The sequence below is a fragment of the Achroia grisella genome, unplaced genomic scaffold (genome assembly GCF_030625045.1).
Source record: "Achroia grisella isolate CSIRO2021 unplaced genomic scaffold, CSIRO_AGI_Agris_v1 utg461, whole genome shotgun sequence".
NCBI classification, from domain to species: domain Eukaryota; kingdom Metazoa; phylum Arthropoda; class Insecta; order Lepidoptera; family Pyralidae; genus Achroia; species Achroia grisella.
In genome coordinates, this window is record NW_026712871.1 from 588858 (window position 1) to 607348 (window position 18491).

Sequence of the window (18491 nt, forward strand, 5' to 3'; positions counted from 1 at the left end):
GCCGTATGCTTGTTTGCCTCGAATTTACGTACGTAAATTCGACAGAATAGAATCAAGAATATGCTATTGCAATTTTATCAAAAGCAAATAGTCTAATCAGTGTTCGTAACCCAAACAGACCAGTCCACACAAGCACGTTCACGAGTATGACGGATGAGCCAGCCATCATTGCACTCGACCATATTAGAGGGAACACGTTGGTCTGGCCTTATTAGCTGTTTCAGTTGAAATTACAGGATATCAGTCGTGTTATATTAGCCTTCGTAATGACGTATGAGTAGAATCATCACATGATGACGTGATGTCCGCAGTGTAATCAAGTTTATAGGCAATTGTTACCACTTACCATCAGGTAGGCCGTTAGCTTGTTTGCATTGCAATCTATACATATAAATAAATAATTCTATGACCAGAGTGGTTACTATGACTACTCCGCATGTTTATTATCTGTTAGGGAAAATACTTAATGTGGAAACGTCTGTCTCGTACCTGTATGGTTCTGCGGATTTCTTGGGCTTCAGGGTCTCGAAGATATTTTCGCTAGCTTTCCAGTTTCACAGTAGGTTTAACTCAGTTCTAATTTATTTTAATTCACAACAAATGCGCGCGCGTCATGGCCGCCGTACGGTCAGTTCAGTACTAGGTAAGGGATGGGAAGTAAAAGCGCGGGAACAGAAACTAAAGGACTCTAATATAATAATCTGTGCTTACGATGGTACAGGGTAGATTTTGAACATTATTTAAAATTAACTGAAAAAGTGTGTTTCATTGAATACTGATACGTATTCGTACGGTATCTAAATACATATAACTCAAAGATGACTGACGTAGTGATCTATCAACGTACAGCTTAAACCACTGGACGGATCGGGGTGAAATTTGGCATGCAGGTAGATGTTATGACGTAGGCATCCGCTAAGAAAGGATTTTGATTAACCCTACACCCAAGGGGATAAAATAGGGGATGCAAGTTTGTATGAAACTTTGTCAATTTTAAACCGATCGGGCTGAGACTTTGCATGCATAAAGCTACTATGACGTAGGGGATGCCTAAGAATGGATATTGATAAATTCCACCCCTAAGGGGATAAATTAAGGCGAGCAAAGCCGCGAGCCGCGAGCAAAAGCCAGTAACTTATAAAATAATAGTGTTAAAGTGTTGATGTGTCTCGCGTACCTATTCGACCGATCCTTTCCATTGTGTAATACCGGTATCTGCTCTGTCTCCACCGTTTACTGAATTTGGTAAGCCACTACCACTAGCCACTAGTTATATTAGTGACGACCTTCCTAACATTACACACTACCATGCGTGCCGGGTCATTGTGCGTCGGGGACAGAAATCCCAAGTACCTATCATCCTCCACTGGTGCCCTGCCAGCGTAAACCGTTAGCGCAGGCAGGTGCACCATTCCATTATCATCAATAAAGAAAAAAAAACACCAAGTAGCGTCCGGGATTTGTTATACGAGTTTAAGGAGCCCCTTTTAGATATAGCAGCACTCACCTTCACAACTTGTGCCACTCTCCTTGCCTCACTAAACGGCATGAACTCGGGAATGCCTCCAATATTTACAAATACATTTTCACTTATTTGTGTTTCGTCTTCTTTATTTCGAATGGTTGTCACCAATTTTGATCTGTGATTTTGCCAACGGATAATAATGACTCGAACTTTCACCGTATGTTACGTCAGTCCATCCATCAATTTACTTGTCAATGTTACCACCTTACATTAGATAGCCAGTATTAACATGTTTGTTGTTGTTTACATAGTACAAACAATGTCACAGCGTCTGTCTGTTCACTTATATCTTTTAATTTACGCAACGGAAAAGTTTAAATTACAAATCTTAATGAAAACTGCATTCATTTTGTTAGAACGAGGTTTGCAATCGATGTCTAGACTGGCTGGTATGGCAGATGAAGTAGGGTAGGGCGGGGCTAGAAGTCCGTCGGGTAAGAAGTCCCAACATTCATATCACAATATAGAACCGCGTTAGAATAAAATAATCTACCTAGTTTTGAGCGGGGTGAGGGGCAAGCACAAAGCTGCAAGTCGAAGGTTGCCGCAGAATGCATATGCGAGTAACACAGTTAATAAACATTTTTTGCACTCGAAAGTAATGAAAATGTGTGTTTTGGTTTCGTTTATAGTGCCGCACTAAAAATAAATAAAATATTAAGGTAAGTTTGAAATGCAATATTATTGTATCTGTATGTAATGCATGCCAACAATATTTTCTTGCAGTTCACCATTTTTTTTAGAACCTTTAAAATCACTAGAGATAGGTAAGGATCAAAAAGTACACCGATGGGACTTCTTGCCCCATATGTTTAATTTCGTTGAACATGTTTAATAATAGAGTTTATTTGTTGTTATAGTAATATCAAGGGGTTTGATGCATCAGGCATTAGTCCATATAATACACACATATTTACAGATGCAGACTATGCTCCAAATAATGTAACAGATTGTACTAGTGTTGGTGATAATACCGAAAGTATATTTTCGGTTGATAAAATTATTGAGTCCGAGCAAACTCCAACAGATCAATCCAATATTATACAACAATCGAGAGCAATATCTCCTCAATCTTGTACATCAAAAGAAGTATTTCCCCTGAAGCCGTTCTACCTGTGGCCAAAGCTGGACCCCGAAAAACCCAAAATCATGAAGATTTAAAAGATTTCATCTATTTCATTATAAATTAAGACATTTGGAATTATTAGTATTATATTAAAAAACAAGCTTTTATGTCTGTTTAAGATCAAAATTAAAAATAATTCAATTTTGGTTTTGTTTAATTGAGTCTTGCTTGATTTTATGTTAATTATATTACAATTTTATATTATAGAATATAAAAGTATTAATAAATGTTGATTTTCAAATAATCATATTTAATTTTCCGTATTTGACCATAAATACTTAGCTACTAGGGTTAATGAATTTCTCACCTTCAGGATATGTCAGTTAACACATCGTGACATATTCACCAGGAATTAATTAGGATGGTTTCCAGGGAAACCTGAGGTCAACCTGATGGTACATTATACCATATTAGGCCTTATTACCAACAATTCCCATCCCCCAAGCAAAAGGGTTATAAGGCCCAAATTTCATTTTGCGGGTGAATGAAAAATGAAAAATCATCCGATTGAGCTGTGTGTCGAAATCGAAGATGTCCAGCACCTGTTGATGGACTATGATAAGAATCGAGCAGAGAGAGAACTATTTATTAAAACTTTTGAAATCAACAAATATGATACGGGCACTATTCAGAGCATACTACATGCATAGCATACGAACATAAAGCATACTTCTGAGAGTGCGCTGTGTTTGTGTGCGCTGATGAAAGTTTTTTTAATAAATAGATACCTCTCAGTTGGAAATTGCTTATTATTATTAAAATTTTTTGAAATTTGGGAGATTTATTGCATAAATCAAGCGATTGTAGTTAGTGCAAGGGATGGTTTTTCTCCCTCTCTTGTCTATCTTTTTCATGTACACTCTTTTACTCGGGTAAAGGCCGTTTCTCGCGTGAAAGAGTACTTGTAAAGGCAGATATTTTATAGTTTTAGTAACTAGTGCTAGTTGACATGGTATGTTGTAAGAAAAACAATAGAATTTCAGATACTCCTCAAAATTTTATTAAAAAGCCACTGAGTTGTATGCAAGTGTTTTCTAGTCTCAGAAAAAGCCTAATGGTGTTCATTTTCTCAACCCAACCTAAATTATTATGCCATGTCAATAATGGTACTTAAATTTAATCAGTACTAATATTTAATCTGTGGTATTAAAAACTCATACAGCTATGACGTGATCATATTACTGCACCTACATTTGGTGTGATATTGCGAATCTGTGGCGAATTTAATTTGCGCGGGAAAATTAAATAGTAGACATATTGTTTTGTTGAATTCCCGATTGCTAACTATTTTACATTTACAAAGGGATAAAATAGGGTATGAAAGTTTATATGAAACTTTGTCAATTTTGAACCGATCGGGCTGAGACTTTGCATGCATAAAGCTACTATGACGTAGGCATCCCTTAAGAAAGGATTTTGATAAATTCCACCCCTAAGGGGATAAATTAACGCGGCGAAACCGCGGGCAAAAACTAGTATATTATGTATAGGTAAAGACAAACATGAGTATCAATAGTCTATATCAATATAGACTTTATTCGGATTTCCAATATTCTCTAAATGATCCTAATATTTAAGCCAAAGATAATGATATTAAAAACAGGTTATTAAGTAAAAATATGTATGATTAGTCAAACATTTATTAACAGAAACTTGTAATAAAACAAAAAACTGTATGAAAAATAGCAAACGATGTGTCATATTTAACATTAATCGGAACACTTAAATTATATTTCATAGCCAATAGATTCTGCCACACAATTACTGAATCTGATCTTATAAATACATCACTGTTAGATGGTTTCTTCATGTTTATTTTTTTGGTTTTTCTGCGATTAATATCCGCTAGAGTCCACCCTGGAATCATCTCTAAATGCTTCGCTAAAATGATCACTAGAATTGCTATTATAGTTCGTATTACTATTGTAAATACAGGTTTAATATCGGTTTCTGCACTAGTTGGAATTACTGAGCTATTTGAGTCAATTATTGATGGCAGTAACAGAGTCGCTATTTTAATTTGATTCAGAACTTGCCTCGCTCGAGCTATTTGAGCTACTGTTGGAATTACTACCTCCATTTGAGCTTGAACTACTTGAGCCACCCGAACTACTGCTTGAGCTGCTCCTAGAATTTCCTGAGCTATTTGAACTGCCCGAGCCATTTGAACTGCCGGAGTTATTTGAACTACCTGAGCCATTTGAACTGCCCGAGCCATTTGAACTGCCCGAACCATTTGAACTGCCCGAGCCATTTGAACTGCCCGAGCCATTTGAACTGCCCGAGCCATTTGAACTGCCTGAGTTATTTGAACTGCCTGAGCCATTTGAACTGCCCGAGCCATTTGAACTGCCCGAGTTATTTGAACTGCCTGAGCCATTTGAACTGCCCGAGCCATTTGAACTGCCTGAGCTATTTGAACTGCCAGAGCCATTTGAACTGCCCGAGCCATTTGAACTGCCTGAGCTATTTGAACTGCCTGAGTTATTTGAACTGCCTGAGCCATTTGAACTGCCCGAGCCATTTGAACTGCCCGAGCCATTTGAACTGCCTGAGCTATTTGAACTGCCAGAGCCATTTGAACTGCCCGAGTTATTTGAACTGCCCGAGTTATTTGAACTGCCCGAGCCATTTGAACTGCCAGAGCCATTTGAACTGCCCGAGCCATTTGAACTGCCTGAGTTATTTGAACTGCCTGAGCCATTTGAACTGCCCGAGCCATTTGAACTGCCCGAGCCATTTGAACTGCCTGAGCTATTTGAACTGCCAGAGCCATTTGAACTGCCCGAGTTATTTGAACTGCCCGAGCCATTTGAACTGCCAGAGCCATTTGAACTGCCCGAGCCATTTGAACTGCCTGAGTTATTTGAACTGCCTGAGCCATTTGAACTGCCCGAGCCATTTGAACCGCCCGAGCCATTTGAACTGCCTGAGTTATTTGAACTGCCGGAGCCATTTGAACTGCCCGAGCCATTTGAACTGCCCGAGCCATTTGAACTGCCTGAGTTATTTGAACTGCCTGAGCCATTTGAACTGCCTGAGCCATTTGAACTGCCTGAGTTATTTGAACTGCCCGAGCTATTTGAACTGCCCGAGCCATTTGAATTTCCTGAGCCATTTGAACTGCCTGAGTTATTTGAACTGCCTGAGCCATTTGAACTGCCCGAGCCATTTGAACTGCCTGAGTTATTTGAACTGCCTGAGCCATTTGAACTACCTGAGCCATTTGAACTGCCTGAGTCATTTGAACTGCCTGAGTCATTTGAACTGCCAGAGCTATTTGAATTGCCTGAGCCATTTGAACTACCTGAGCCATTTGAACTGCCTGAGCCATTTGAACTGCCTGAGTTATTTGAACTGCCTGAGCCATTTGAACTGCCTGAGTTATTTGAACTACCTGAGCCGTTTGAACTGCCCGAGCCATTTGAACTGCCTGAGCTATTTGAACTGCCTGAGCCATTTGAACTGCCTGAGCTATTTGAACTGTCTGAGCCATTTGAATTTCCTGAACCATTTGAACTGCCTGAGTTATTTGAACTGCCCGAGCTATTTGAACTGCCCGATCCATTTGAACTGCCTGAGCCATTTGAACTGCCCGAGCCATTTGAATTTCCTGAGCCATTTGAACTGCCTGAGTTATTTGAACTGCCTGAGCCATTTGAACTGCCCGAGCCATTCGAACTGCCTGAGTTATTTGAACTGCCTGAGCCATTTGAACTGCCTGAGCCATTTGAACTGCCTGAGCCATTTGAACTGCCTGAGCCATTTGAATTGCCTGAGCCATTTGAACTGCCTGAGTCATTTGAACTGCCTGAGCCATTTGAACTGCCTGAGTCATTTGAACTGCCCGAGCCATTTGAATTTCCTGAGCCATTTGAACTGCCCGAGCCATTTGAATTGCCTGAGTCATCTGAACTGCCATCGGAATCATTGTTTGAGCTTGAATTGCCTGAGTTATTAGAACTGTCCCCAGAATTACTGCCAGAATTGCCGATGGAGTTTCCACCATTTCCTGCAACATATACAAATGTATTGTCACGGTTGTATTTAAAGGAATATTTAAAATTCCACATGTATATATAAATTTATGTAATAATTTATAATAAACACCTTATACGGCACGATGAATTTATGAATATTATTATAGAAGGAAAGAGAGGGAGAGGAGAACCAAGTTACAGCTTTATTAAGCAAATTAAAGACAAAATGGGAGTCGTGTCGTATCAATACTTAAAGAGCATGATAGAACATCGCGGAAAGCGGCAAGAGCTCCACCGAAAAAAGTGTAGCTCTTAAATGAATGTGCTCATTTATTGCTGGTTCATGGCAAGGTTTATCCACATGAGGATAGGTTGGTCTGAATTGCAAACGTGATATCACCAAGTGGCAATACTCTGAGTCTGTTACTTCATCTACAACAGTTACCGTATAATTAAATAGTTTAATTCTGCTACCATTAGCATGTTTAAAACCATAAATATTCGGTAGTACGGAAATCCGATTACTTTAAAAATCTCTCCGCACAATGTAAATATGATTATGTATATTCCTTATTCTTTATTGTACACACCCATAGTAAGTGAAATTATATACAATAAATGTAATGTACAAGAGCGAGCTTATCTCTAAAAAGAGATTTCTTCCAGCAAACCTAGAAAATGTTATAGGATAGTGTATTAAATGGAATAGTCATATATACATGTACAAAAAGAGGAGATATTAAAATATTGTTCTAATGATATTAACTATAAGTATTAATAGACATACATAAATATATGAATATATAGACATATATATGATTATGTATAGTTTTACTGTTATTTTATAAATTCATGTTATTAAGTAACAATAAATTTCCCTTCTTTATTTAAAAATATGAATTGTGTGCGTATCGAACCCGCTACCATCGGAAGAAAAGCTAGCTTTTCTTCCGATGGTAAGCTAGAAAACGTAAGGTAAAGCTAGTTTTGTACCTAGGTACAAAACTACGTAGGTCGTCCATATACGAATAAATTATTAATCGATTATACGGTATTAACCTGCCGATCCACGATTTCCTGCACTTCCGGCAACTGCTGCACCGGCGGCAATAGACGACCCAACAGCTGCGCCTTCTGCAGACTGAGCAGCTCCAGCTGAACCTGAGACTGCGGCTGCTCCAGCAATTCCTGAAGCACCACCTGCTGCTCTAGACCCAACAGCACCAGCATTGGAAACAGATTCGGCAGCGCCTGCGGCTCCTAATGCACCTTGAGCTGCAACTGCACCTGAAAGAAGTAGTGAAACTTATTTAAATTAAGATCAAAACAAAACATCTTAAATTTAAATTACACATTATCAGTCGAGTTTGTTGAAATTAGCTTGTTATTAAGACCTAACAAATTAATTTTAACGAAATAGTTTTCTGTGAGAGGCACAATAAAGATTTTAAATTTTATTTTATTTTCAAACTTAATAATGTGTACCCAATCAAATTAGATGCTTTTTTTGTTGAATAACTCGCTACGTTCGATCCCCTGTCTTGTTCCAACGGGAATCGATCTTACGATGCTTAAGTCGAGGTTCGAACTCCTAACGATGCCAGACTAAAGTTATATCCATCAGGTAGGAGGTGGCCACCAGCCGCTCAATGAAATGGCTGAATGATTCGCCGCGGGTTTGTAGTGCCATCTGCACTCGCCCCCTATCATACGGTGAAGCTCTAAACGAACTAAAGTTTGAAAAAAAAAACATGCTCAGGCATCGAACGATCGATACCATAAGCATAATATGACGACATAAAGTGACATATGTCGACAGCTTTTTTGTTTTTATCAAATCAAATTAAAATACCTTTATTCGGGTATGTCTATTGCAGGCTCTTATGATATATCTAATCTACTCTACTCACTGATCTATTATAGTTAATTTAGCAATTTGGTTTGGTTTAGATCTGGCAATTCTTTTGCTGACTGCCACGATACAGGTTCGCTTAGTGCGGGGTTGAATGTATAATCAGTTTTGATATATTTGTATGTTTTAAAAATAAAAAAGGGTTAATTTCCCATTTCAGCCATCTTACCTGCAGCACCAGCAGGGCCTGCACCTCCAGCTGCACCTGCGGCTCCTAGCGCTGCAGCTGCTCCAGCGCTGCCAGCAGCTCTAGCACCTGCACCAACACCTAAAGCGCCAGCTGCCGCTATTGAACCAGCTGCACCACCGGCTGTTGATGATCCAACACTTCCTGCAGCTTGCACAGATTTAGTAACTCCAATTGCTCCTTTAGATGCTGATACGCTAGCTGCAATAGCTGCCTCTCCACCAACACCTGCACGGACGGAGAATAATAATAATAATAATCTCAGGACAATTAACACAGCGCCATCTAGACCCATTTTTGTAAATACATACATATTATACATAGAAAATAGATGTTATTCATAAACGAAACAAATACATGCATATTACACTAAACTTGGATGCGATTAGCGGTGCAGCTGTTTTAATTAATATTTAATTACAATTTGATCCCTGTCAATTAGGAAGTAAAAGATTTTTAGAGCTATTACGTATAAAAACTATCCCTGAACAATTCACACAGCGCCGTCTAGTTCCACGCTAAGCAGAGCTTGTATGTATGGGTATTAAACAATTGATATAAATACTAGATAACATGCTATATAGCAGCTATATATACACATAATATACATAGAAAAGACCCAATTCGTATCCCTTATGAAATACCCCTAGTGGCAGTTGAATCTAAAAGGTATTTGGGTATGGACCGTCAACCAGGTGATGGTATATAATGAATTTCTAGCGAGTAATGCGGTAATGCAATTGAGGAGTTCGTAACATTGCGAACAATTCCTCAGAACAATCTTGGTTCCTCGCCAACGTATACCGTTAGCGCAGGCTGGTACACCATTACATTATCAACAAAGTAGAGGATGAAAACTTGAGAATAAAGTTACATAATTAATTAATTTAATTACCGAATGTTGGCAGGCAGACCGCTGAACCAACCTGAAATAAAATAAAAAGAAATCAATAAAAATAAACTTACACAAGACAGTTCAAGCGATTACTTCAATTTAGATAAAATTTGCTACAACTCTATTGTCAGATAAAAGATGGTCGCCATCCTAGAGATAGCAATCATCATCATCATCTTAGCCCGGAAAACGTCCACTACTGAACAAAGGCCTCCCCCCAAGATCTCCACGATGATCCGTCCTGCGCTACTCCCATCCAATGCCTTCCAGCGATCTTGACCAGATCGTCGGTCCACCTTGCTGGAGTCCTTCGCGAGAGATAGCAATGATTAAACTTAATTTTATTTCAGTTAATCATTATAATTATGTATATTATTTATTGTTCTTTGAAATACAATAACAAATTTAATTATAGATAGAGTGAGCAAAGACGATGTTATATCTAAAAGAGATCTCTACCAGTCAACCTAACATTGAGTGGAATAGCTGGGTAACACTAGCGCAACTGAAAGGAAAATGTAAAATAATAACCCATGACTATTCACACAGCGCCATCCAGTCCCAAATCAAATCAAGCTATCTATATTCATGTAGGTCTACTACAGACTCTTCAAATCTACCGTCATTTTGGGGTGCTTTGGATGTAACAAGAACTCCGCTCTTATTTTTTCGAAATGAGATTGTACAGGATTACAAAATTACAGATTCATTACAGCCATGTTAAGTAGAACTAACAGAACTATACAACTGATATAAATACTTCAGTACACTGTTTTGTATCTGGAAATAATGTACATAGCTCTCGTGATATGTCAAATTTACTGTCAGTTCGAAGTGCTTTCGAGGTAGTCTTCTTATGAGAGGTATGTATATTATTTACAGATATAAAAAAATGAGACTGACAAAAGACTCAGCTTTTAGTCTTTTCAAATGAGCTTGTTACAAAGCGGAATGATTACAAATTTGAGCGGAAGCTGTGTTATGGGCACTAGACAACGGATACGATTACTTGCAATAATGTAAATACATACATAGTATACATAGAAAACACACAGACCGATACAAACAATCATAATCATGAACACAAAAGTTTGTAACGTACATACAAGTAATTGAACCTGCGTTTAAAATACATCTTTCCTATAAAATCTCACAATTTTGAAGAATAAAAAAGTATTTATTTATTTGCGAAGAATACGATCACTGATAAATTTCATTCGTTCTTCTAAATGAAAGAACAGTGATAAAAAAAAATGATAAAGAGTATTAGAAAATAGTAGTTACCAGCGAGAGAAGCAGGGCGAATCTCATGTTGATGAACATGTTGTATCTATTGCAGAGGATGTCCCAGCACTTAATGATGAAATCGAATCTTAGACCATTTATATATCTACAGTTACAATGTAATTACGTAGTTACCATTTTGTTTGTTCGTGCTGTATTATATTATATTAATAACAGCATGGGAAAAGTAAACATAGATTTGGATACGTATATAAAAATGTACAGTCTGTATGTGAAACGTTATAAATTTTCAAGTATTATAATTTGTAAATTAACATAGTAATAATAACCCAGGATATCATCATCATCATCATCTGTTTTATCCTTATCCCATTTATTTAGATTAGCGTAATATAATTCTCTTTTCCATTCATCCCTGTTCGCAGTCATCTCGTTATTTATTCCCTTTCTTGCATCATCTTTCACTAGGTCCATTCATTTCTTTTTCGGCCTTCCTCTACCCTTATATCCACATTCATATGTATATTATCTTCATTCCTACGCATTACATGCCCATACCACGACAGACATATTAAATACTAACTGTGCTGAAAATAAAATGCTAAAAAAAAGCTGAATATAAAGCATAAAGCAAATAAAAAAGCTAAAAATTTTTAGCTTATGTGTAATTCTGATATATAAGCTATAACACTGTAAAGTTTCATCAAAATCCGTTTGTACTTTTTGCGTGAAAGAATAACAAACATCCATCAACACTTTCGCGTTTTATTACTAAGATAGTAATAACCCAGGACAATTCGAACAAAATTGTTTTTTCTTAGTTGGAATGTTAGCTCTAGATAAATATAGCTCCTGAACAAATTCGAGAGGCACTCCAATTCAATCGCTCCCGGACAAATGTGATCATTGAACATGATCTTAGTTTTATCCAAATTTATCCAAAGACCAATGCAATGATACGACACAGCCAGGCAGTTGAGCATCTGTTGGTAGTTCTGCAGCGATTCAGCCATGATCACAATGTCATCAGCAAATCGTAAGTGAGAGATATTCTCGCGGTGACATTAATGCCGTAACTTGTCCAATCCAGCATTCTTGACATATTAGATCGAACCGGCGACCATCGGAAGTAAGTCGATGTGAACCGCTAGAAACCACCGAGGCAGTCGGAAATTTTAATCTTATTCTTGTGTGTTGCTAATTTGTATTTTCCCAAACATCCTAAAAACATCTTAAAAACAATCACATTTGTTTAAAAGCAATAGCTACAATTATTGTGTATATAATAATATATTCTATAGTCCTCTTATTTCTGAATCTTATATATAATAATATATATATATATTATAAAATTCTCGTGTTTGTTACTTACCATACTCCTCCGAAACGGTTTGACAAATTTATATTAAATTTTATATGCATATCAGTAAGGCTGAGAATCGGCTATTATCTACTTTTCATACATCTAAGTGATAAGTGTTGTCTACCCTTAACATTTATTTTTAATTTTTTGGTAATATTTTTTATACTGTAGCATTAAAAATAGATACAACCCTAAATTGACACCCTTCTATCACCAACCCCTGTTTTTAATAGCGATTATAAGACAAAACAACGTTTGCAGGGTTAGCTTAGTAAAATTATATATTTAAAAGACTAATTAAATTTATTTTTAATTTAATTGGATTATTATTTTTATTTCTATTTAAAATCAAAGTCGGCGTGCAACAAATAAAGAATACATAGCGATTTTTTATTTGATTTTCTTGTTCTTATTTTTATATGCAATGATTCTTTAATTTAATTAATTGTTATATTTGATTCGATATAATAAAGTTATGCTGCTCTCAGCATCGTCATTATTGTATAATGATATATGATGTTATAAATATAATTCTAGTCTGTTTAAATTAAATTTAGTACACAGTACTAATTTGGTACAGACCCTGAGAAAGGACGTAGGCTACTTTTTTATGCTAAAAAATGGTTGTAAGGAGTTGAAAGGTTGCATGAATGTAAAATAAAATAGGGGATGAAACTTTGTATACAAATACGTCATTTTTGATGCAAGAAATATGAAACTATTTACTTTAGTTTTTTGGATTAATTTTTTTTTTGTTTATTTGGTCAAATTCACTGTTTCACGCGGAGTCGCGAGCACAGCCAGTATGTTTTAACTAATGCTGATGTTATTTATTCATTACGTAAATAGACAACTGTATCAATAGAAACTAATAATAAATTAAGCTATTCTGCTGAACAAACATACAAAGCTACGCTAGAACACGTAGGTTTATAACGCGACCTCGGATTTGGCACATTTACTCCCTTTTAATACCACTAGTTGCTCGTCCCGGATTCTCTTTGCTACAAGCATATTGTAGAATCACCTTCCAGCAATGGTATTTCCGATACGATATTGAGACCTTCAAGAAAAGAGCTTATTCCCTTTTAAAAGTCCTACAACGTACTTGCAAATGCCCTGGTGTTGCGGATGGTCATAGGCGGCGGTAATCACTTACCATCAGGTGAGCTGCATGCTCGTTTGTCCCGTGTTATAAAAAAAAAATCCTTCTTAATAATATTAAAAATGCGAAGGTAACTCTGTCTGTCTGTTTGTCCCGTTTTCACGCCAAAATCGGTCCAGCCATTTCAGAGATTAGCCAGAACAAACATACTTATAAAAATTTTAATTTTTTTCCGATACTGCATAAGTATGCAGTATCGGAAAAAAATTAAAATTTTAAATTTTCGTATGCATTTAGTGAAGTTGATATGAAATTACAAACAGACACTTCTATTTTATTTATTTGTATAGATAATCTATACGATATTATAAAGGAGTAAAGATAGAATAGCATATACTTTATTGGTATAGTATTGAAAAGATATAAACAATAGGTATGTTAATGAACACATGTATATATTCTAGTAAAATTAAAATTAAATTAACATGATGTGACCTTTTATAATTATTAATTAAATTTTTATTAATTCAAATTCAAATTCAAAATATCTTTATTCATGTAGGTCTATTACAGACTCTTATGATATGTCAAATCTACCGTCAGTTCGGAATGATATCGAGATGAGAAGAACTGACAAGAAACGCAGCTCGTATTTTTTTCAAATAATAGTGGAACATGTTTATAATATACAGTCATTAAAATTCAAATTTGGGAGAATAAAGTAACCACCAGCATATGCTATCGCAAAGAACAAAAAAAAGTTAATCAGTGTTCACAACCTGAACAGACCGGTCCCCACAAGCAGCACCCGTTCACAAGTATGACGTATGAGCCAGCCATCATTGTACTCAACCATATTTGAGGGAGCACATCGACCCGGCCCACCACGCCGCCACAAGTTTGAACTTTATAGCGAGCATGACTGTTTCAGGTTACTCCTAGATATTATTAATTAATTTATTCATTATATTTCTAAAACAGTTAGTAATTGAACAAATGTAATAGAAACATAGATACAATAAAAATATAAACGGAAGGAAGAAATTTCTATAATCAAAAAATTTTTTGATTTGATTGATAATCAAATCAAATAATTTTTCTGAATATTATAATTCAAGCATTTGCGGACTTATTTTTACATATTGCGCCAAAACTGGTCACATCATTTAAATTTTACTGGACTACATTGTTTTTTTTTATGCTTACAGGAGTATATACTTAGTTACAATAAAGAAAGCATGTTCAGGGTAATCTTCAGTACTATTGATATATTATAAACATTTCTTCCTTCCTTTTACATTTTTATTGTATCTATGTTTCTAATATATTTGACACTGTTTTAGAAATATACTCTTTATTCAAATATGCTTAATGTAAAATTTTGAATGGTCACATTTTTTATTCTACCACTCATTCGGACTCACTTATCACAAGAAGAATGACAAAGACACTTGCGTGTTGTTCTTATGAATAAATCTTATAAATAAATATTGTTCAGAATTTAATTTTGAAGTATTTTGTGTAAATGCTAACTGCCAAAATAGCAAAGTTGACATGTTATTTATTTTATTGTGGGTTTTAGGCTATTATCAGGTACTAAGACCTGTAGCACTGTCGAGATCTATTGCGCTCGCCTTTTTTAGAGTTCGCTGGCAGAGACAAGAATAGAAGGATATTCTTAGAAGCGATGGTTTTGTCTTTGGATATAGTGCATACTTTCCAAATGAGATATTTCATTTATGCATGAGTGGGTTACAACCACACAGGATCTGTAGTGGCGTTTCCTCTTCTGTTAAGTTAATATAGTACAGAAAGGATAGCCTATGTCAAATTCTATTAATATCTATTCAGCCGTTGAGCCATGAAAAGGTGACAGTTGAACAAACAGATGCACTATCGAAGTTATAATATTAATTACATATTTAAAACCTTTAATCTATACGTACAAATAAATTTGGAGTGTTTTTTGTAATATTGAAATAACCGTTTTTTACTACATGCATATGAATATAAATACGGTACTTACACCAAAATACATTTTTTTACATTTTTTGTCTGTCTGTCTGTTTGCTCAGGCTAATCTCTGGACCTATTTTGACAGGAGCTTTATTGACAGGTAGCTGATGTAATAGGGAGTAACTTAGGTTACTTATATTTTAGAATAAAATAAAGTTAAATTCCACCCGAACGAAGTCGCGTGTTCAGCTAATCTAATATAATACTTGTATATAAATAACACAATGGATAATATATAATATTAATATTAATATATAAACGTCATCAACGACACCTATAGTTATGTTTTTTATATAATAGGAATGGTAAATAACTGAATAGTTCGCCTGATGGTAAGCGATAACCGTCGTCTATATATAGATACATTAACAGTACCCCATCATGTACCACCACCCATATGTTGTCCTTCTGGAAGATTAAGCTCTCAGATCACAATTGTATCTCACCTTTAAAAAAAACCACACCCATTGCCATTACAGAGGCCTAATAAATAAGGACTATGTCATGCCTTTGATCCTGTAATTTCACTGCCTAATTTGCACCCTACAACCAAAACTGCTTACAGAGCAAGCTGCTTTTTTTTATATTAAAAATTGAGCGCGTTTAAGAACAAATCTCACCTGATGTTAAGTGATGATGTGGTCTAAACTGTTACACGCAAGCTCAAATAATACCTATTCACTCTTGACTTAAAAGACCCAATGTTGTAAGAGGCAGGAAAAATAGACGCTGGTAGAGAGTTCCACTCCTTAGCTGCTCGCATAAGGAAAGATGATGCAAAACGGTTAGTTCGAGCAGCTGGGTATGTCAATAGTGTAGGGGTGGGGCCGCTCTCTATGTCTTGTTGTACGTTGATGGAACGGTGAATGAGGAGGAGGACTGAGGTTGTGCAGTTCTTGAGCACATTCGCCAAAATGGAGCCTACAGAACACCGATAGACAAGTTACTTTACGTCGGTGATTAAGACTTTGAAACGTCTTAGCTACAAGTGATTCGTCCCCGATAAGTCTCCTTGCTCGTCTGTCGATTGAGTCGGCGGCTGAAATAGATAAGCCGAATTATAATTAGATTTTTAGAAAACCTGTCTCAGTAAACTAAATAAATATATAATCTTCAAAACGTCTGCATTAGATTCATATTTGGTTTACGTCAATACGACCGCATTTCATAATTCCGTACTCAGCTCAAGTGGCTCCCAGTTCGTTCTCACCGAGATTGGCATGTTATCTCTTTACTCTATTCTATCCTTTTTAACCCTATTACTCCATTATACCTTAAAGAATCTTTCACATTTCTCGGTGAGGTGCAGAATAGTGGCCTGCGAAGTGCAGATAACCTCTTGTTAAAAACTCCCACTCATACCTCTAGTTGCAAATCCTTCTCTGTACAGGCTGTGCGCCTGTGGAACTCGCTACCACCCTCCATACGTAATGCAATGAGCATTACGTATGGAGGGTGGTATCTTTAAGAACTTAGTAAAATCTCACTTTCTCTCCCTGTAAATACTCGCATGTTCACTTCTTCTCCACTTCTTTTGCTTCTAGTGTGTTATTTGTGTAATATTTATATGTATGTATACTTTTTATGTGTGTATATATGTATGTATGTATTTATCAATTTTAAATTATTTACGTAAGTGTATATATATATATATATATATTTTATATTTTGTTACCTTATTTCCACTCACGTGCCGCCTACTTTATTTTTATTTATACTCTCTTTCCTAAAGTTGTCTGAAAGAAATTGCGTTAGCGATAAGACCGCCATCTGTACTTTCTTCTTTCTTTAATGTATTGTTATATATTATTTTCTTTTTATGTATCTACTTTTAATATTGGTGCAATAAAGAATTATAAATAAATAAATAAATAGAATAGAATAGGAAAAATAATTAATTTAAGCACTTTATAGTCATAGTTATTTTATTTTATTATTAATCTTTATTGCACTATAACAACAAAAAAACATATATACAAAATAAAACAATATTTAGTATATGGGTACAAAAGGCGGTCTTATCGCTTATGCGATCTCTTCCAGACAACCTTTGGGTAGATGAGAAAAGACTGAGGGTGGTGGGTGGCGTATGATAATTATCATTTTTTTAATCTACCGCTCATCCAGAAAGCTATCTTATCACAAGAAGAACGACCAACAAACTTGCTTTGCTCTTTTATTACATTTCCAATTCGAAACCACCAAAGCACCAACTAGCACCAATTTATTAGGGTCAGATATTAAGTACACAATAGGATAGAAACAGTTGTAGTGATTAAAAGTAATTAAAGAAATTCTCGGTAATGTAAATATTAATATATAAAAATATTGTCTTTTCTACGTGATAGAAGCCTGAACACCTGAACTGATTTTAATAAAATTTTATATGCAGTTGGTTGGTTTGAGAATGGGTTGTTAACTTATTATGTATTTTATATACCCCTAAGTGATCATAAGGAAAATTAAAACATCTTTATTCAAGGAAGTATATTACTGACTCTTATGATATGTCAAATCTACCGTCAGTTCGGAGTGCTTACGAGATGAAAAGAACTAACAAGAAACTCAGCTCTAATAAGAATAGAATCCTAAACCCACTAAACCAATTTTGATGACATTTTATATGTATACTCAGTAAGACTGTGTAGGTTGTTATAATATTTTATATCCCTATGTGATAGGGTGACCGACCCCAAAAAAAATTTTTTTGTCATCTTTTTTTATGCATTAATAATTATTTATTTATTTATTCTTTTGCACACAAAAATGTATACATGGCGGACTTAATGCCTGATGGCATTCTCTACCAGTCAACAGTCGCGGTGATCAGAGATAATAAGGTGGTGCACTTTAATAATTAATTGAAAGAAAAACAAAAATTATAACAAATAGATACAGAAAAATAGTACATATATATACAGATGCAAATATAAAAAATACTATTATACCAATATAAAATATATAAGTTTATGAATTACATATAAATAAAATATAAATTTAAACTACATATAATAAATATTCATATAATCTCATGGAGTTTATATAATATCATATCTCAATAGAAGTTTGGTTGAATACTATTAAAGAAATTTGGAATAATGTTCACGCAAGGACCTCTTCAAGGTAAATTTGGTTTG

At 35.5% G+C, this 18491-nt stretch overlaps 2 protein-coding genes across 2 annotated transcripts; one reads left to right on the plus strand and one right to left on the minus strand.

Annotated features, from left to right (window-relative positions):
* Positions 1-4238: 4238 nt before the first annotated feature.
* On the plus strand, positions 4239-6885 carry LOC131845251 (uncharacterized). The gene is made up of 3 exons (XM_059194290.1): positions 4239-4254; positions 4681-6680; positions 6799-6885. The coding sequence occupies exons 1-3, from the start codon at positions 4239-4241 to the stop codon at positions 6883-6885; spliced, it is 2103 nt and encodes a 700-aa protein (XP_059050273.1).
* On the minus strand, positions 6882-11883 carry LOC131845252 (circumsporozoite protein-like). The gene is made up of 4 exons (XM_059194291.1): positions 11766-11883; positions 8713-8958; positions 7691-7918; positions 6882-7063 (listed from the first exon to the last, which is right to left on the minus strand). Exons 1-4 carry the CDS (start codon positions 11881-11883, stop codon positions 6882-6884), a joined length of 774 nt encoding a protein of 257 aa, XP_059050274.1.
* Positions 11884-18491: the final 6608 nt, after the last annotated feature.